Below are 21,668 nucleotides of genomic sequence, written 5' to 3'. Positions count from 1 at the left end.
GTGGAATGGAAGATTAGCTGAATCCCCATCTCCTTTGTTCTCCCACACCCCCTTTTTTTTAAGAGCTCTTGTGAATACAAGTCCTTTGGAGTATTTTATGTAGAGAATTACTAGCTTACTAAGCAGCATTTTTCAACTCCAGAAAAGGTCTTGGAAAGTGAATGAAATTAATGAAATTAATAAGCATTAAAGACCTGTGACAAAGATGATGATGATGATGATGATGATGATGATGATTCTCTGCATACACAGCTAGGAATAATACTTGGGTATTAAAAGCAGACACAATGACTAGATACTAGTGCTTGTTTTCATAGAAAACTTTACCAAATATTGCATTGTACTTGAGGACCTGACTGGTTAGACCAGGGGGTCCATGATAGTATGGAACAAACATGCATAGACCTGGATCATTGGCTTTCCAGCCTAATTGGGCATAGGCAGAAGCTGGCTGCTGTTTCCAAAGGCTTCTGCCTGGTGCACAGCCTCTAAGTAAACCTCTGGAGAAAATGGAACAGGAGAGCCAGAACCACTGGTTTAACAAAGAAGTTAACAGTTACAGTAACTAGAACCTTTTCATTTTGAATTGTTGCTATAGGACTCTTTAAGGATACAGATTTTGAAAGTGCTCCATTACAGAAAGCAGTATGCATTCAAATAAAAATAAAACCAGAATTACGTATCTAAATCTTCAGTCTTTCTCAGTTTTGTGCTTTTGCTAACTATTTACTGACTAGTACTAACAGCAGAAGGAGATAATCTGCAAAATATTTACAACTTCTGGTACACTTTCCCATTGACAAAGAAAATTGGAGAAGATAGGATAGGTGGATGTTTGTTTTGCAACATCTGAGAAACAAATTCTGGTTTTGTTCTTTTTTTTACTACCTCTACCTTTTAAATAAAATTGATAATGTACCTTTTGTCTTAAAAATAAAGGTGAAAATAATCTTGTCTCTAGTTTATTGCTGTGATGAGTGCCAGCTGCAGCTTTTGGGATAAACTGAATTGTGTCTTCTTGGTAAAATCCTGGGCAGAGGTAGCCACATGTATGCAATTGGGGAGATCTGTGCCCAGCCTGCCCAGCAGTCTTTGTCCCCATACAGTCAAAACCAGGCCATTTCTCAGAATGCTTTGTCTCTCTTTCTGCACTCATGCACAGATATCAACTGTGTGGAAATGAGGCTATGAATGAGGATAGAGTAACAGTGCTTTTAGCCTGACATTGGATTGGAATGTGATGGATATGCACCTGGTTATCTCCTTTGCACTACATAGTCACTTTGCTATGTACCCTTTGCTAATTATTAGAACTTAATGGTCCTAAAGTGTGCAAAAATAGGGGCCCTGCTTTTTTCTTTTCTCCCTTTTTTCCCCATGAATTTTTTCCTTTAAATAATTGACATAGATTTGTTCCTGGGTTTTGCAGATCACTTCTCAATGTTTTTTCTCTTTACTCGTGTTCAAAATTGTAAATATAAATGTGGCAACCGAGTCCCCCTTTCTCAGGGTATAATTTGATTTTAGGAAGACTGAAGAGATTTTCTTACTCTATGTAAAATATGAAGGATCTCAGTGATTTAAAAGGGGTTTTTTTTACTTTGGTAGGTGACACAGTTGATGATCAAAGTCGAGACTCAAAGGATAAAACTTTCTATTTCCAGAGACCAGACCGATGTACAATCAACCTCCACAGGTAGGAGACTATTTTCCTTATGCACACATGATGAAACTCCATAGCAGTTCATTTAAGAAACGTGAATGTCCTGCAGAAGATGGTTTCACCACATTCACATCTTCCATTGGCTGAGTGGCTCTCAGCCTTCCTTGTCATCTATCATAAAAGCAGCACCACTACTAATTAGATGGCAATAATAACAAGCCCACTGCTGTGGATTTGAAAAGGAAATAGCAGAAGGCTGGGCTGTATGGTATTGTTGAATATCTGTTTTTATACTTGAATTGTGCAAGCATGAAACTGTAGCTAGAATATTAATGAATTGCATAGAAGCATTAGTGTGGTGAGTAGTGATGGAAAATGTCACACATTTACATAAGTCAGCTATTTCCTCAACTACCATTATGAGTAACATGTTGTAAACATGTGAGTTCTGTCTTTATTGTGTGTTTCCTTTCTGTTTCTCTACTGTGTGGCTGTAAATCTGGGCTTCTTTTTCTTTTGTTTAGTTGATACATGTTTACAGGCGAGGGCTTTTCAGAATATTTCTGCATATGCTGTACACATATTTTGTTTTCCATGTACTCTGAAAATGTTTTTGTACCAAGTATGAGCCTGTTTTCCATTGCCATATAATTTTAGATATTTGCAAGGTGACTGAGAGATGTTTGGCTTGGACTTTTTGTGCTTTTGTGGTGCTTCTTTTTTTTTGGTTAACCTATCTTTTCTCTTTTTTCCATATTTCACCTTGGTACTGGTGAGATATGTGTCTATCTGTCTCTTTTCAATGCTGTTTCAATATTTATTATTGATAAGTCCCTTGGTATAGTAGAGGTGTGTGTGACAATTTTTCCATATCTAAGAGTGGTCAGTATGTATGTGTGGCCTGTAGTCTTCTCTTTTAATTTAAAATTTAAAACTGTGTCCTATACAGAAATCTTTAATTTGTCGTAAGTAATGAGTGGTTTGCCTTCTGATAGTGTGGAAGTGTGAACTAAGCGATTAGTTCCAACTAATTGCAAAGTTTTAGTCTGACTTTAGATCCATGCATGTCTGAGCCGAGGTCCTTTGCATCTGAAGTCCCGCAGATCTGGGCAGTATAATTAACTGATGTTGTAGTTACCTACTGGACAAACGTAGTTTCCCTTAACGTGATGTTCTTGCTGGGGATGGGTGAACTGCCAGTTATTGTTCAGTTCTTTGGAATTTCAGGAAAAGAGGAACGTGTATAGATTTTAAGTTTTGTGAGTTAGAGAGAAGAAGCAAAGTTTTCAAAATAAAATTGCAGATATTACAGGGAAAATGAAACAAAGATTTATTTTCAACTTTCTATTACGATACTTATATGTCATAAAAATACTCCTATGAACTGGCTTGTGACAGAGTAAGTTAAATTAAGATCCAGCACTTGGTATTATTTAGGCAATTCATTCCAGTCTAGATTTCAGTATTTGGACTTCACATTTACTCAAAGGAATTCTCAAGTTCTCAAATTAAGTAGAATAATTGTGAATCATGGAAATTAAATGGATAATTCTGGCCATTAGGAAAGCAATATTCCTCCTTGCAGTGGTGAGTATATTTTTGTAAATTTATGGGAGAACTTTACCAATTTATGGAAACTGGAAAAGCATTGTATTACATATTCAATATGTCATAGAGACATAGAACATCAATTGTAATAATAACCCTGTTAGTATTAGACCACAAATTATTGATAAACATAGAAGAGTATGTTAAAATATAGTTGTTAGACTGCAAAGTGGCATCAGATATTTGTCATGCAGAACTTAACAAAAGAGCGTTTAGTTCATCAACTGCATCAATTGCTGGAAACCTGCTTTTATTTTTAAATATAAACTTTTTCACTACTTATTAGATATAAACTTTGTGGAATATGAAAAGTGCTTTTGGAAATGTGATTTAAAGAAGAATCAAGTAACACTTTGTTCATGGATTTTCAAAGGGGAAATGAAGTTGAGTTTGATTTTTTGAAGAAATTATCTTCTGGGGTATTTTTTGATAATGGCCACCATCTTTGGAATTTCCCATTTTCTTAGGTACTATTGGATTTGTTTGCTGTACAATCACTGAATTGTCAAGTGTGTATTTTTGTATAATCTTGTATAAATTATTTAAACTAATGCAGAAATAGAAGTTTACATCAAGATCATCTTGCCACATCTAGGAACTTATAACAGAACCTCTTGTAACCTTGCCGTACCTCAGTCGGCATTGTTTTCAGGTGTTTGGATATTGCATGCGTGTTAGGGGAATTGCAGGTATTTAAAAACTTCTTGGAGGAAGGGTGTTCTCAAAGGCCAGCTTTAGCCCAAACATTTTGTCTTCTGCTTCAGACAGAAGCTCCTGCTTTGAACAATCCCATATGGAGTGTGTTCTCCATCTCCATGAGTATGGACGGCGGGTTGGGAGGGTCATCTCCTGATGCTGGTCAGTCCTAGGGGGACATGTTGTCCAGCAGGGTAGTGAGTACTCTGGGCCTAATCAAGGATGTCTGATCCCTCTGAAGTTGCTTCAGGCTCATGAACTAAAAGTCACAGAGACATTTAAGTGCTTTTCTGGATTGGGTCCAAAACGGTTAGTGCTCTGCAGGGCCGAGAACTTAAATTAGTCTTATTAGTGACTAAATTAGTACATTAGTGATCATGAAATACAAAGCTTCTAATTTTAACTGCAACACAATCATAATAGAAAGATACACTATGGTTTGGGGTTTATTTATGCTTGTGATTTTTCCATCATTACCGTACAATTTCCAGATAATTCAATCTTCTGCTTTCATTGGGAATTTGAGGTAATAGAAAACAGTGGAATGGAAAGGTTAGTTTTGATATATGAAGAGTGCTAGAAAGCCCAATAATGTGGTGGGGTTATTTTTGATAATGAGCTATTCTATTGGTAAAGCAAATTAGTGCAACCATGTATTTTTGCCCTGCTGTGAGAGCGATTATGTAGCATATCTATTAGGAAACATAAAAAATATTTTTGACAGATGGTATGGCTTTGAATTAGGATTTATGAAGATTATTGTATGTCTGGTGTCCAGGACACCTGGGATTATTACATTGATGTAAGAAACAACAACAACAAAAATTACATTTCTGGTAATCGCTGCAGTGTTTTGTATCTCCCTACTGTTACCTTAAGAAGCGGCTCATGTGTATTTGATCTTGCACTTCTGGATAATCTGACATGCGCTCTTTAGCCAACAGATGTCAGCAGATTTAATGGGGGAAAACTGGACCAGTAAGTGTATTAAAATAAACTACCAAAAATGAGAACCATCTTTAGATTGTAAATTAGGATTTTTGTCTTGCTGTGTCTTCTTTTTTTTTTCCTTTTGTTTTTCCTTATAGTCCTACTTCTCCCTCAAATACTTAATAGCTATTGCCTTCTATATAAGGAGCTTGTTACACGTTTTCTAGGGCAAGAGAGAATCCCCCAAGGGATTGCTTAATCCATAATTATCTAATTTATATGTTGTTGTTATAGCCACTCTTAATTATATACCTTGCTGTGATTCTTATCATCTTAGGACTTAGTTTCCTTTATGAATTGTAATAGTTCTGTTATGATTCTTGTGCCCTTTCTTTTCATAATTTTCTGTTAGAAGCTTAGAACACAGCAGATAGAAAGTCCATGGTTCCTGAAGTAAATTTAAAATTTTCTATGATTTTATGCATATAGAAACAGGTGTGCACCATTTTGGGCAAGTATCTAAATAAATTAGGAAAAATATTTTTATGTCTGAATTGGCATTGACTCATAAAAGTTATCCTTTATACAGCTGCTGTATAAGGATTCTGAATGGATATAAATAACAGTTTCCTAGATATCTCGTTAGGGGACATATGAGTTAATTGAAAAGGCAGAAATACTATGAGATATAAAATATCAAGGAAGAGATAATGAGAGGTGAGAATCCATAGAGTAGGGGAAAAATAACTTAATTTTTTTTACCCTTCTAGTGAAATTAACAAGTATTGCTGAAGTTGGTAGACTTTTAAGATACCCTTTAGAGCAGATCAGCTGATACAATTCCAGGGCATGAATAATATTACTGTTATCTTGTTTTCCTTTTTTTTTTAAATTAAAATTAATTGCTTCTGTCAGACCTATTATTGACTGTTTTTTCCTCAAGTTTGTCTGGATTATTTTTACAAGTTACTGGAAAAGGAGTTGCTACTGATCATGTCTCTGTTCACTTATTAACCCTTGGTTTATGGTTCAGGGGGGCCCATATTTAAAATTGCAGGAAGGGTGTTCTGGGGTAGATTTGTTGCATCAGTTTAATTCCCCTACATTTACTTTAGAAAAAGTGGTTTATATTTCAAAATTATTGTGATCACATTATTTGTGATTAATTTGCTCTCTTTTGACAAAATCCCATATCTATCAAAAATGTTGTTGCTTAACTTGGCTTCTTTGGTTTTTTTTTAAAGCTTTCTTAAGGTAGAATTCTAGTCATGGCCTGGTTAGCCTAATTGCTTGTCATATGTCATATTAACTCTAAGATCTTCTTTTTTGTATATAAAACCCTTAAAGCATGTTGGTCCATATTTTCTCTCTTCTTAATTATGTATGTAAGCAATAATCACTTAATGAAATTATCCACTCTTAGAGGGACTGGAATAAGATTGTCTGCAGCAAGTCATCAAGCTCTTCTCTGAATGCTGGTACCATTAGAAGAAAGATCTTATATTTTACTCAACTGTCGTGCATGATCATAAGCTGTAAGAAGTGCAGTTTTAACATTACCTTTAAAGAAGGATGACTCATGTTCAGCCTTGGCAGCTGCAATGGACATCAGCTTTCTTAGCTTCCTTCATCCTTTGCGTGTATAGTAAATAGCTGGGACTTCTTTGGGGAGTCCATGTGCAGCCACAGATGGAAAGTGCATATGAAGTAGAGCTGCCATGTGATAAGAAAGGCACATGATATGGTTGTGATCTTACTGAGAACTAAGGTAAATAGCCCATTCAGCTAAAAACCAAATCAAATATTGCATAGTACACATATTACATGTTACAACTATTATTGTGCAATAATATATTTACTTCGTAAAGCTTCATTATATCTTAATGTTCATATTGCTATCTCTTTGATAATTTACCAAAATATTTAAGAGGTCTTTTCATTCTAGGAAGATCTCCAGAACATGTAGACCAGTGGGCTTCTGTTTGCCCTTAACAATTGGACAACTCAGGGGGAAGGGGAGGGTTTGTATGCACATTATGCATAAATATATTAGGTATACGTACATACACATGCAAAATTTAAGCAACATGATTATCCGCGAGAAAGTCTGCTCCTCATGTCGTAAAGGATTAGTTGCAGTGGCCTCACAAACAACATTTTATAAACTGCAATTTGTGCAAGCTGTTGAGCAAGGCTCAACCAGTAAGACCCGAGGGTGCTTCTCAAGACTATCACCTTGTAGGGTTTTTCTCAATTCTAAAGTGAATAATTGGACTTGTTGTCTGTGTAACATAATACACAGCTGGGGTTAGTTCAGATACTTAGCAATCACAGTAGCATCATTAATACTACGTCCATTGTAATTTTTTTAAAAGGAAAGCATTATATTTTTAGATATAGGGAACTTGAATGGAAATTGAGAGATGTGAATTGACGTGGTTGTCACCAACTTCCTCTCTGAACTTAGGAAACAGTTAATTTTAAAAAATGTAATGCAGTGCTGTCTTACACTTTTCTGTAGCACTTTGCAAGTGTGAAGTACTGTTAAACTCTTTGTTTAACTTCAGCTGAGATTTCAGTACAAGAACTGCGGAAGTTCTTACAGACCTCTAAGGTGGGACATGAATGTTCTGTCTGGCCAGCAAATACATGTAAAAACAACGAGTGGATTGGAGCATCCCCCTCTCCCACAGCCTGCCTGTGGAGTCCAGAGTCAGTGCCGCAGTCAGATTGCACAATTTGTGAGGTTTGAGCAACAGAAGACAAAATGACATCCTGTAGGAAAAGAATGACACACAGGCATGGTATATTTTCATAATTCAGTGCCTATAAACAGAAAAGTATGTACCCACATGTAAAAAGTTAATAAAATAGTATAGTTGGCCTGGTTTGCAGCCTCTTCACGTGAAGAACCAGGCTTTAGTAAAGGGATGTATACACCAAATGGTGATCAAGGCATGTGTATGCAGAAGCACACTTTGCATACCTTCCTATTTAGTTTGGGCAGAAACTCGCTATATGTTTGATTTAATTACTTTGCTTATTCAGTTACATTGATTGGTTATTTGTAGCAAGAGATGCTCAAACTAGATGCTCAGATGTTCCCATCACATTTTTTAGCCTTTCTCTAATTTTGGGATCTTCTGACTAGCTTAATCCCAGATAAAACTCCTGATTATCCTGTATCTCTTGCCCAAATACATAATAAAAGCCAGTAATGCTGGTTCAGTTTGCTGCTGTCAACAAATTGATCAGTCAGTCATCCTGCCTCTAGGAGAAACCCTTCTGGGCTTTCCAAATATTAAAATTGATCTAAAATGCAATGTAGATCATACATCACTCAATGAGACTGTGTGCAAATATGGTACAGTGATATTTACAACATGATGTATTAGCATAAAATGGTGGATGAAAGACTGTAGTGTAGGGCAGCTCGTTAACAATTACTCAAAACACCAAGTAAGGAAAACAGCAATGTCTTTAGCTTAGTTGCACTGCCACTTTCAGAGGGAAAAGAAGAACCAAACACAAAACTCACCACAAATGACTGGGGGCAGTCCAGGGATTTGATTTATGGCACAGTTCAGTGTCACACAGCTCCTGTTCTTTTTGTGAAAGACTGTGCACTGGGAAGCACATATTCAAATTTTGTTCTAAAGCACTTTTTAAAAATACAAAATAAAATGTAAGTTATTTGTTTACAATTTTCTTTTCTTCCACAGTACTAAAATTTTTAAGAATGCATTTCTAGAGTTGTAATGTGATTAGCAGTCCTGCTAGATAAAAACAGATCTATCTTAAAAAAAGAAAAATGTACCCTTCTTCTTTTTCATTGTGATCCAATTATTTTCCATCCATAGAGAACAAGGAAGGTTAAAGAGGCCACCTTATTTAAAAGAGGTGGACCAGTATTAATTTATTTTTATTTAATTAATTAATTATTTTGCCTTTTGCTGCTTAAAGAGTCATGACACTTTTATTCCTGAATCGGAAAATCCTGATCAGTAGGTGCTGAGAGCAACTCAGTTTTGTTGCTGTTTGTAGACTGAAGCTTTTACAAACTCTGGCTCCTGGTAACCTGTTTACTGAAGGTGGTGTTGACAAGTGCTCCAGCTACAGACTGTTTATGGAGGAAATTAAAATCAAATATCCATCCTTCCTTTCTCTTACTGACCCAAATCTCTGCGGAGAGAGCAGGTGGAAAGTTGTGTGAGATGACACTTGCTTAATTCACTTTTTTTGGCATTAAAATACTTTAAGTTTGTAAACATGACATATTGCTAGTCTTGCCACATGCTTGGAATTTAAGCAGCATGATAAAAACCTCAGAACATATCACTTAGTACAGCAATTTTTATTCATGCATCTGTGTGAGAATCCATTTAAGATCCAGGGGTTTAGTTATTTAACAAAACTCTTGAAAGCATGGCTGAGGATGTTGTTCCCAGGTATTGCTGAAAGAAGATTCACCTGAGTTCAGACTAGTAATTCTTTTCTCTTCACTCTATTTATCTTCTTTTCTGAAAACCAAATCCAAGATAATTTCCTTTTCCTTTCCTCTTACAGAAATTGTTACCCCTCTTTTTCCTCTCATTGATATTGACATTCTAGGGAGATATTTCATTGATGTTGCTGACTCCCTCAGTTACTCAAGGAGAGATTTCCTTTTCTTCTTAAAAAAACCCAAAACCGACAACAAAACAACCTTCTGATCTACACAATTTTAGTTGCTCTAATTTGCTGAAGAATGTATTGGCTTAATTTTTGTGTGAAACTATGTTTGCTAAATATTTTCTTACTTTTTTTTATGTTAATTTGTCAAAGTTGGTTTTTTGTTTTTTTTTTTTTTTTTGGTAGACAGCTTTCTTTTGCATTCAAATCCTTGGATTTTCATACACTTAGTACAATAATGAGAGAATGCAGTCTTAGCCCTCTTTTTAGACATTCTGCTCCATGGGCATTTACCATCTCAGAGCAGCTGTCATCTTTTTCTTACCATAGCAGGTTACCCTGTTGGAGCTTCTACAATAGCTGGGGAACAAGAGGTAGAGAGACATAAATGCAGAGACCCAGTTTGTCTAAGCTTCTGCTGTTCAGGAGATCAACGTCCCAAAAGTCTTTAGGATATCTTTTGCTTGAAGCAGTAGAGAAAATACCACATCTTCTTGTCACTAACTACATCGACCTAATGTAGCTGCTAAATTAAAACAGAATATTTAAATACTGGTTTTTAGTTTTAAATTTTTTTAAATTATGCAATTAAAGTTTTGTATTAAATTAATTTCTTAGTATATTCTCTGTCTATATTGAATGTCAGTTATCTGAGTTTTGCATTACATCATGAATGAAAATAGCAGCAAAATAAATGAAAATACTTTGTGCTTCTGGATGGTACTGAAGTTACAAAACAAATCCATTATCAGCATTTATCAGACTTGCCTGTTCATTTTGTAATATATTGTCTTGTCCTTCTCTTCTGATTTGTGGCTGTGGAATGCGGTGCTGGATGTCTAGAGCTGTGTGCATTTTCAATTACAGTTCTTCTGGCTTGCAGTTCACTTACTATAGTAATTTTCATTAACTTTTTAATCTTCCAGCATACCTGCTACAGAAAGAAAGGAAAAAAAATCTGGCCTAGTTAGTACCATTTCCTGGCAGTGGCAGAAGCACAACGTGCTAAATATTGTTCATGTTGCTTATTATGTTGAGATCTTTGCTATGAATAGCTTGCATAGTACTTTGAAGGAACAGAGGAGCTAGATAAACTGTTCCTTGTTGAACCCACACCCCTTTCTTTCTTCTAAGATAATTTTTATTACAATATTCATGTTACAGAGGGGACTGTTGTCCAAAATTCACCTGTAACGATGGTGCCCTAAAACTCAGGGGCCTCCAGAGAGGAACAGGGAGGCAGCAAGGAAAGGAACCCTGCTATTGAGAAGGCGTAAGTGTTGATACAGGTCTTCAATTATCAGACCCAAAAGTGATGAAATTGGTTGGGATAAAAGGAAAGATAGGAGCATAATTACTTTCGTTAATGGTGGGAAATTAAGACTTAAAATTTTTAATAAAGCTTTAGAACATTTTCTGCTTCCTTTTTGTTTCTGTTTTCTTTTAGGTTTACAGTCTTCTTTTCATGTTGCATCTTATGCCAGTTTGTTCACAATGTTATAGTTTCTCACTATAGATGCCCACATTTGAGATGTTTTGGTTCTCTTTCTTCAAACTATTACTGAATGAAATAAATAATAGGAGTTAGGAATAAGAAATAAAAAATCACTGTACAATTTTGGTTATATTGAATTCAATATATTTGCTAAATTTATCACTAATGCCCCTCAAAATATTTCCTGTGACATATTGTTATTATAGGGGATTGAGTGAAAACAGAACCTTCATCTCGTACTGCTCTGAATTTGCACAGTTGGTAACGAAGAAAATCATCTTTTTTCTTCTAGGATGACAAAATGAGGTAGTGGGTTTAGACACTAGATATGAAGTCTTTTGTGGTATTTAAGAATACTTTTCTGGGTAGAATTACATTCTGTAAGTGTCTCATAAATAAAACTCATGGGCATCTCTAGTACTTACTAGGACAGTTAAGGTAACACACGTTAACCATGGAACATTCGGAGTATCCAGAGTTCAAATGGCAACCTTGCAGTTCTTCCCCTCTGCAGAGATTAACAGTTTTATGGCTGTTTGAGAGGGCAAGAATCACATAGTAATTACAGCAAGTTTACACTAAAGAATTGTTCTGGTAATTACACTTTCCTAATTGCTTTAATGCCAATAAGGATCCAGAAGTGTACATCACTGTTGATACTGAAAGTGTGGTTTAGTGAATATTCCCCAGCTGTTCTTTGCAGGCCAAGATACTCCGTGAGGAGCTTTGCTGTAATAAAGAAAATCTATAGAATGTCAGAACCTCTTTTCATTGTTTCTTTAGAATTTCTTTTCTTTAAGATTTCAGTGGCATTAACCTGACCTTGATTTCCTTCTAGTTAAGAAACAGCTGAAAAGCATGCTATAGAGGAGAAAGAAAAATACCTAAAATGTATGTCACAAATTAGTAAAAATATTCTTAAACTCTTATTTATAAAATTGGTTCTGTTTTACTCTGAAGAGCAATATTGATAAACTTGTAGCAGGAGCTCTTTAAGAAAGACAAATTACTTCTGTATTACAAAATGAGAGTCATAAGAAGCTTGGAAACAAGAGCCTAAAGCAAATGGGAAAGCTGATTTCCACTGAGAACCATTCTTGCTTTTAAAAGCCTCTCCAAGGACTCAACCCGAAGCTTTCAGCCTGTAGGTCTGCCCTGCTGCAACCCCTGACAGCACCAATCTTTGGCCACTGTTACAATCCCAGACACTGCATTTCTGCTAATAAAGCAAGCAAGCAACCAGAAGAAATTTGGATATAGCAAAAAGCTACTGCAAGGTCTTCAGCAATTCTTCTTACATCTAATTTTGCTCTCCCAGCTAGGAATAACTTTTTTCTTGAGTGTCTGGAGGGGAGGGCTGACTAAAATTTCAAGTGAACCTTGAAAGAATAGCAGCTCTCATTATTCACACGTGGTTTTCTGAACCATCTCAGGCATCTGTATCGTGCTTGTCCAGGTGCGTTTGTTTCCTTATTACAGTTCTGTAAGGACGTAGGTCACATACTTACTGGTGTGTTGGGGTGGTTTTTTGTTAATGTTTTGGGTTGGGGGTTTTTTGGTACTTGGAAATTATCATGTTGTGCACTTTGCCCACCGCCAGCAGGGTTTTACTGACCTTTGTTTGGACATCAGAAGGAATTTTGGACATCAGAAGGAACTTTCTCACAGAAAGGGTTGTTAAAATTGGAATGGACTGCCCAGGGACTTCATGGAGTCACCATCCCTGGAGGTGTTTAAGGAAAGCCTGGCCATGGCACTCAGTGCCATGCTCTGGTTGAGAAGGTGGTGTTTGGCCGTAGGTTGGACTTGATGATCTCAGAGGTCTTTCCCAACCTAATTGATTCTGTGATTCTCTTCCCCTAGCTTAAATGTTTGAATACAAACCTTGTGAGTAATTTTTCTTTCCCCCTCTGTTCATCTTTGCCATTACCATTTTTATTTGAAAAGTGAGTTGTTGTCATCAATTGGAGGTACTCATTCCAGAATTCCTACAAATTTTCTGAGGAGGTCCAGTGAATATCCTAAAGTATCAACCAACACATTGGAGGAACAATCCCATATGACAATTTCCATTTCCAGGTACATCAGTAATTACTACATAGATACCTTATGATGCACTGTTTCCTGTGATACCACAAACTTGCCTGAAACACAGATAATTCTTTGCCACCAGTAGCTTAGCAGGTGTCTGTTGTAAGTATTATATTGCTGGATATTTACTAAATATTCTGAAAGTGCAGACTGAAGATACTGTTTGTTTCTCAAGGCTGTTTTTTAAAGAAAAATAGATCTGTTTCTGGAAAAAAACCCTTTTTTTACAGAAAGCGTAAATTTTTTTAAATGAATAACTTTTGATAGAAAACCTTGTTCAAGGGTTTGGATTATAATAATGCTGGCACTAATCTTTGATTCTCCTTCAGAGCACTGTAAATCCAGCTTCTCAGTACATTGGAAAATGTGCATTTTTTCTTCCTTACGAGACTCTTGGCAAACTTTATGGGAAATACAAAGACATGCATCCAATTAGACGTTTTTTAAAAACAGCTGAGAAACATCTTTTTTAAGAAGAGAAAAAAGGAATCATTTACTTTAGAGGATAATTTTATACTTGGTTAGTTTCAAAATAATATATTGTTATCAGAGCACAATTAGTATCTGGTGGCCAGCTACTATATATATTTACATAGTGTTTCTTTTATCCCTGTTCTTTTGGATTGCAAACCAAGAATGTAGAAGACACCTTGCTTATTTGAATTAAATTTTATTGCCGTACCTTATGTAATTTTTACTGATTTTTTGACTCCTTGGTGTATGGTGAAATGTAAATCAGTGATCTTCTCGGTCCATTCAATTAATATTTCTCATAACAGGATTGTGTGTCATAGCATTTGGCAGTGCTTAGTTTAGCTAATGTCCAGATAATATGCTCTGAATGGATTGTATTCTGGATAAATAAGTTAGGCATTTAAGTAGAAACCAGTGTGACTAATGTGCAATATCAAATTCTCTAGGACTTGCAGTTCTATATATGCTTGAAGAATGCATGCATAAAGCATAAGCCATTTCCTAACCTTGACCTCGGTTGCATCACATCATTTTGTGCTGGTGTTTGCATTGGAAGCAGTGTGGGTGACCTCGGCACCGATGGGTGACTGGTGTTCCCTACCAGAGTGTCCAGTTCTTCACCACATTCCCTGGAAGCCTGCTGGGGAGGCTGGCTTCAGCAAGGCCTTTTCACTCATGTGGGTTCTCCAGCACAGGAACAAAATGCATCTTAGCCCATGTAAAGGGTATCTTCTTGTTTTGGAAGCACAAAAACTTGTCTGGTTTGACAGGGTCTTGCACAGGAGGCCAACATCTAAATATCACTGCAGGAATGCTCAGAAACAGCCCTGCATAGCAAAGGGCAGTGACTGCTTGTGATGACTGCACTAGGGAGAACTGGAAAATTACTTCTTGCTACCTGAATTCTTCAGGACAGGAACGTTTTTCTTCATATAGATAAATAAAATGGGACTTGTTATAAATTAAAAAGAGAATGCAAGCTTTTTAAGATAATTAAAAATAACTGTTTTCATGGGAGAGACAGTAGTGGATTAAATGTGAAACTGAAATAGAAAATCTAGACTCCTTTTCCCTTTCTGTTGTAAACTGATCTTGTCATATTAGGCCCACGACCTCCTCATGAGGGGTTGAGTAAACTGAGACCCAAAGATTATTGGATTTAAGATCAAATTATGGCATTTGTTAAACTGACCTGACATTTTGCTTTGTTTCTGACTTACCTGTACTATGTTTATCTCAACCATTTTGGGCTTTCTTTGTGATACTCTTTTGACTATTCAAATAGTATCATAACCTGTTAAGACTATTAAGAGCCTCACTAGCAGTATGCAGGGACTGAGTTTAGTAAAATGATGCTTTCACAGTAAAATAATTCTGATGTAATTCATCCTTCCTTACTGCAGTCTTGCTTTCAGATATGGAGTGGGACTTGGGAGTAAGCAAAGCTGGTCCTTGCTGTGTCACTGTCAGTACATGGTATCTGCTGTGTACAGAAGGGGTTTTAATTTCTGGGTCTGCCCATTTAGCACCATTCTAACAAATGTAAGGTTTATGGAGGAAAAAAGATTCAAGATGCTTTGTTCTTGCTCTGACTTGTTTTTCCCTCTTTGAAGTTAGTTTTGCCACGTGATGGTCTAATTTGCATTGTAAATTGTGTTCACCCAGCTTGGGGGACAATTAAGATATAAACAGGTATTCATAAAAGTATAATTTGCCAATCAAAATAAACATTAGATTCTAGGGATTTCTGATTATCATCTGAATGACTGGAATAGGACAGTGAGTGAGGGATCATTTTTCCCTGAAATCTGGAAGGGGAGCGAGGCAGAAAGGTCTTAGAAGATCTAGTTTAATTGATTCCTAGATGTAACCCTGGTTTTCATCTGGGGTTTTCTGGCCCCCTTCAGAATATGGGAACGATGTAATACAAGCAAGTACCAGCACCTCAGTAAATGATCCACAAGTTATTTCTTTCAAGAGGGAATGTAATAAATTTGTGCAGAGTAGAAATTAAGAGAAATTTTTAAGTTTACAGCAGCAATGAATTTAGGGACTCGCCTGAAGTGCTGTGGCGCGTTCTTTCAGATAAATATTAACATAAATAAATGTTCTGATTGTTTGGCAGTGTGCTTAGCAAGATAATATGTCTATACCAGAAGATGTCTATGATTTTTGTTCTGATGCATACCTTGGGCCCTGGCAAGAAGGAAGACTTCTCTCAAAGTGTTATCAATGAGCAGCCATAGAAGCTAATACCTCTTGGAGATAACTATATCTTATCTTGGAGATAACTATATTGATTAGAAAATAAAAGTACAAGAGGTTTTAGGGTTTTTTCTGAACTTACAGTACTATCGGCCATGTTTTTTTGCTCACAGCTTATAAAGTTAGAGTAGGAGAACTATGCAGGCTATCTTCTGGACTTCTCTGCCAGCTTTCCTATTTTCTCTGTCCTCTATAGATACCAGAATCAGTAAGGAAACCCTTACTGAAGAAAAGAAATCTTCTCTATTAGCTCTTGCCTCTGCTGCTGCATGTAGCTTTCTGAAGAGCTGTTAACCACATCTGAAAATGGAGAACTGAGAAAAGGAAAGCCAGGGAAAATAAAGAAATACCTGTAAACTGTCGCTGTAGGAACTGTGTAGTAACAGACATTCCAGTATTACAGTAGCATGGAGAGTATTGCTCCTCTTGTACATTGGATCATAACCAGGAAGGTTAGTAGCTGTATGTAGCAGTCATTCCTTTTAATGAACTTCTTAACCTTCAGAAATTTTACATTATTATCCTGTGACATGATAGTAACAGATCTTGGGAAGTTTATCTTAAGCCTTAGGTTTCAAATCATTGTGAGTATGAACAAAAGCTTCCAAGTGAGGTCCATTTGAGAGCATGCAGCACCACTAACCCTCGTGTCCCAGCAGGCTGTGGAGGAGCACGCGTCCACTGCCACTCAAGGCAAGTGCTGGCAGTGACACAGGCTGGCAAGATTATTTGTGTCATTGTTGACTCATTGTTGGCAGGTTAATAGAAGGTTTAACACTGGTTTATCTGCCCTACCAGATGAAATGTTGGGTTGTGTAAGGAATGACTAGTACTCAGGTCATGTTCAAGTCAAAGCCAGTCCTTTCTTTGGGAAGAAAATGGAGTTTCTTTTTGCCTGGCTAAATACTCCAGGCAAGAAGACAAAGCACCACTCTACCACCCATACTGCTCTTCTGTCAGACAGCAACACCCTCAGGTTCTCTGGAACAGCCATGATCTGTGACATTCAACTTCAGCACAGGTCAGATCTTGAGCAGCACAACACCCCTAAAAATCATGGATGCAAGCAACCTCCATATGACTGGATCCATTTCACTCTTATGATCAGGTGAATACCAAATTAGTGTTTAAAGCTTTCAGTGCACTGCCTTCCCTAATAGCTGTGTAAGCTTTGGATTTTTCTGGCTGCATGTTGAGTGGGGGGGGGGGTTGAAAAGAAGAAGTCAGGACTTCATCAAAGTCAGACATTCCTGTCTGTGTTCACAGCTCTGACATGACTTGTTAGGCACTTTCGAACACATTATTGAATATTTCTGTATGTGTCAAAGTAGAAATCCTCATAACAAACATCTTGCTCCTAGAGATCACAGAATCATTGAGTGGTTTGGGTTGGAAGGGACCTTAAAGATCATCTAGTTACAACTCCCCTGCCATGGGCAGGGACACCTTCCACTAGACCAGGTTGCTCAGAGCCTGTTATCGGGAGCATCATTATGGGTGCCTAATGTGAGAGGTATCAGTTTGCATAGGATCTTATTGCTACAAATAGTAAAACAAATTATATTTGATTTCTAGAGGCAGAGTAAATAGTCTTTTCTTTGTTCTTAAAATGGTAAAGGTTTCAGGATAAACACTTAGTAAGGTCATATTGGTAGGTCAGGATCAAAGCTTGCAAGCCTATTGGGTCCAACATTATTCTCTAAATTGTGTTGACTACTTCTGTATGGCAAGTTTTTTTATTTCCTTGTTGGTTTTGGTTCTTGGGTTGTTGGTGGTTTTTTTAAGTTTTAACTGTGTTTTTCTATAAAGGACATGTTTGGCACTGCATATATTTCCCTATATAATAGAACTTACCAGCCAGTCATGCAATTCTATTTCACACTGGAAAGCAACATCATTAATCCTTTGAAATAACTGGGATAGGAGCGTTCTTAATGGTGAAAGTCATGCCTTTCTTGGACAACTTCTGGAAAGTCATAGGGGGAACAAAAGATGGAGCTTCATCAGTTTATGAAAGGAATTGTATGAAGTAATTTCCCCTAAACAAGACTGAACATAATGACAAAAAGTCCCACAAGCCTTATGGGTTTCATAAATGCAGAGTAATGTTGGGTAGCCTGCCTGAGTTCAAGAAGCGTTTAGACAACACTCTCAGGCACATGGCGTGACTCTTGGGGTGTTCTGTGCAGGGCCAGGAGTTGGACTCAATGATTCTAATTTCCCTTCCAATTCAGCTTATTTATTCTGTGATTCTGTGATCTCAGTAATCATTACAAAAAGTGTTATTTTTGTTTTAGCCTTAATTCTGGTCAGCCGGAGCCAAAGAATTATATCAACATGTACTAAGAACTGCTATTTTAGATCTACCTAAACTGAACTCTGAAACTGCTTTTATTTATTTGTTTGTTTGTTTTGTTTCCCTTTACTAGTAGGTCCTTGTGGTTCTAAGTGCAAAGCCATAGCTGCCTGATTTGTAGTGTGCAAATTTCTGTTCTTCTGTTCTCTTTAGATAAATACAGGGCACCGGTCACAGTTGACTGTATCAAGAACAGAGGTGGGAAATCAAAGGAGTCAGACTTTGGAAAGCAGCCCTTTCATGTCAGACCTCCTGAGCGACGTCCCCTTTGCCCTCGCACCACATGTGTTAGCAGTGCAGGGCACCCACAGTGACGTTCCTGACCGACTGCTCACCTACGACATCAATGATAATTTATCAAGATTTTGGTATGACTTTACACTTGAAAATTCAGTGCTTTGTGATCCATAATATTTTCTTTATTTCTTGTGCCTCTGTCAAGGAACAAGTCTTAAAGGGAAGATAAAGACTTACTTTAATTGACTTAATATTTTGGGGGCCTGCCACTGGTATATCAAATGGATTATTATTCACAACTGTGATATATTTCTTAGCTTTAAGTGAACTATAACTTAGTATGTTAAATATTCCATTTATTTCCAAAGAAATCAAGCAAAAGTGTTTCAGCCTCAGTAGGAGACTGGCTGCTGGTATCTACTTCCCGTAGGTAGGCTGCAGACACAAACATTTCATGACTTTAAGAGGAAGTCTATGTCTCAACTGTTTTGTTATTTCAATTTGTTACAAAACACATAGATCCTGTTACTCATATTAAGATCACCTCTTGATTTTGTACAGATAGAAACCAATATTAACACTAAAGCAATGCTGCTCTGCTCTGCACTACTGGACAGGCAGCTTTTCAGTGAAACCAAGTTTTAAAACTCAGAGTTAATTACAAGCCCTTAAGTAATCATTAAGACTGAACGGAATTGGTTAAACTTTCCAATTTCAAAGTGAAAATCAGTTGCTTCCTTCCCTTTTCCAGTAGATGGTATTTTGTCCATCTCGTTTTGTGCCTGCCTGGAGATGTTGTCCCCGCGTGCCTGTTGGCTGCTGTTTGTTCTCATTACCACATGTGTTCCTGATTTATATACAGATCAGCTTTTCCATTTTAACCTCTTTGCCCCCTGAAGAAGGAAATCTCAGGACACGTACTTTTAATGGTCACACCCTTCTTTTTTTAATTTGTGTGCCTGAGGTACAGATGGCAATGTTTAACAACAGGAAAACATAACATTGTTTCTTATCCAACTAAATTAAACTGCTAAATACCTAAACATGCGTTCTCACAGACCACTGTGTCCCCACTCACAAGCTTTGAGCATGTTTTTACCGACTAAGACCAGGGCTGCTGTTCCACCAGCAACAGCTCTCTGATGTCACATCATGATTTTTGATGAATAATGATCTGTGGCACACACTTGCTTTCTCTCTTGGGGTACAATATATATATTGTGCTAAATGTTAGTGGATATTTTCCTATATTTTTTACGCTCTGTGGCAGCTTAAGGTACATATATTTTCAGATTTGGATTGTCTTACAGTATTTGATACAAATACTGTAAAATGATGAAGAAATTACATTGTGAATATGTCTTAGGTTGTTAAATTTTCATGGTTTAGATTTTTTAAAATGTGCGTATTTAATATTTTTGACAGCTGTGTTCTTAAATGTTTTGAAGTTATTGTTTCAAGGGGAGTATTTGTGCTGCACTCCAATAAAAAGAAGCTAAGTAATAATGAGTTATTTTTATGTGTGAGAGTTATTACATGGTTTCACCTGTATTGTTTACTACAGCTCTGACCATTCAGCTTTCATGGGAACTTGAACTTGGAAATTCAGTTTGAAAATCTTTTCAGTGTCATTTAAAAATTGGTGTCCTTCTAATAAAATATATCACACTCTCATCTGATGGATTCTGTGTGCTGTGTTGGTGACTTGCAGTGGTTTAGGTAGCATCCATGACACTGCTTGGAGAACAGTATGGCTGGGAGCTGGGAAGTACTCAGGCCTCCTAGAAGGAAGAATTAGTTTTATGAAGTTGTTCAGAACTGTTTTGTTTTCTGAGTTTTTTAGTTAACACATACCCAAAAGCACTAAAATAATTTTAGTGATTATTTTATATGCAACAGTTAAAAATTTGATCAGTCCACAAATAGGGTGTTTCCATTCAAGTTGTCCATTTTGACTCTGAAATGTTTCTGCAACTCAGCTGGTCTAGAAGCAGAGCTGTAAAGCACTGTTGAAGACCAAACAAACTCACAATACTGGTTATTTCTTTGCTAGCTGACTTGGCATGTAATTTTTTGCATTCATTTTTTGCCTAAAGTTAGACGATTTATCTAAAATAATTACATCTTGTCAGATTTGAAATCTGTTGCACTCACAGCTGTCCTTTCAAAAGGAAAGGAGCAGCAAAGGAGAGTAGGGAGGAGGTTGTATTCACTATGATGAGAAATGTGGACAGTAGGTTTAAACATTTGGCCTTCATCCCTAATCACCCCCTGTAAAGTGTGAAATTTACACCCAGCAAAATACCACTAATGAGCAAGAGTACTGGGAATGTGTCTCCTGACTGTCCTCTCTTTAGTACAAGCTGGGGCTCAAACCTCTCCCTTGCTTGAGATCGTCCCTAAAATTGGATTAATGCCTTATGGCACGTGTTCAAAGGTAAATCAAAGAACCACTGCATCCAAAGCAGCCTGACAGAAGGCTGACTGGGAGATAGTTCCTACAGACAACTCCCTGGTGACAAACTCAGAAATGGAACCAGACAATGCCATGTCCAGCAGGTCAGTCAAGGCAGTAGTTACAGATCCAGTTTCTGCTGTTTTCTGTGAAGTGTGATCCAAACCATGATACGACAGTCAGCAAATATATACACTTGTGTGGTCACAGAGGAGAGGGTCTCACCCTAAAACACCTAAGGGGAAAAATGTAAAGAGCATATTCACCACAGCAATTACAGTATCTCAAAATAACACACAGCTTATTGCATTTTTAGCTGGAGAACCTGTTATGTTCACAAAAGCACTAAAGAAGCCTCCTGGGCAAGATGAGCGGGTTGTTCTGAACAACAGCATAAAACTGGAGCTTGAGAAACTGCCCTCCTCCCCACAACCACCCTTTTGTTATGACACGATAATTCATCTTGCTTTAGGTTTTCTCTGCTCAGCCTGGTAAGGAGAGGAACCAGAAGTGCAGCTCCTAGGGGTAATTCCTTCCCTTCCTGAGTAACTGCGACTCTTCTGCTGATGACAGGGCAATTCCAGATGAACCAGATTTCTTTCTGAATCCAGAGACTGTACAACAACAAAGAGGCAGAATATCCTCCTTAAATTCCAAAGGTAGACTCCTGTTTGGTGCTGTAGGAAGACAAAGGTTTAGTAAACCAAGCTGAGTTCATTCAGCCTAC

At 37.1% G+C, this 21,668-nt stretch overlaps 1 protein-coding gene across 1 annotated transcript in view; it reads left to right on the top strand.

The window, feature by feature from the left end:
• Positions 1-20,165, top strand: part of UMAD1 (UBAP1-MVB12-associated (UMA) domain containing 1) — a 79,134-nt gene extending 58,969 nt beyond the window's left edge. Inside the window, 3 exon segments of the mRNA XM_032111332.1 lie at positions 1,609-1,652; positions 1,655-1,696; positions 18,403-20,165. Coding sequence (XP_031967223.1) covers positions 1,609-1,652; positions 1,655-1,696; positions 18,403-18,660 — 344 coding nt within the window. The 3' untranslated portion in view covers positions 18,661-20,165.
• The last annotated feature ends 1,503 nt before the right edge of the window (positions 20,166-21,668 follow it).

Source organism: Corvus moneduloides, chromosome 1, assembly GCF_009650955.1.
Source record: "Corvus moneduloides isolate bCorMon1 chromosome 1, bCorMon1.pri, whole genome shotgun sequence".
In the NCBI taxonomy this organism is placed as follows: Eukaryota; Metazoa; Chordata; class Aves; order Passeriformes; family Corvidae; genus Corvus; species Corvus moneduloides.
The sequence above is the reverse complement of the archived record's forward strand: the minus strand, read 5'-3'. Positions and strand labels throughout refer to the sequence as shown.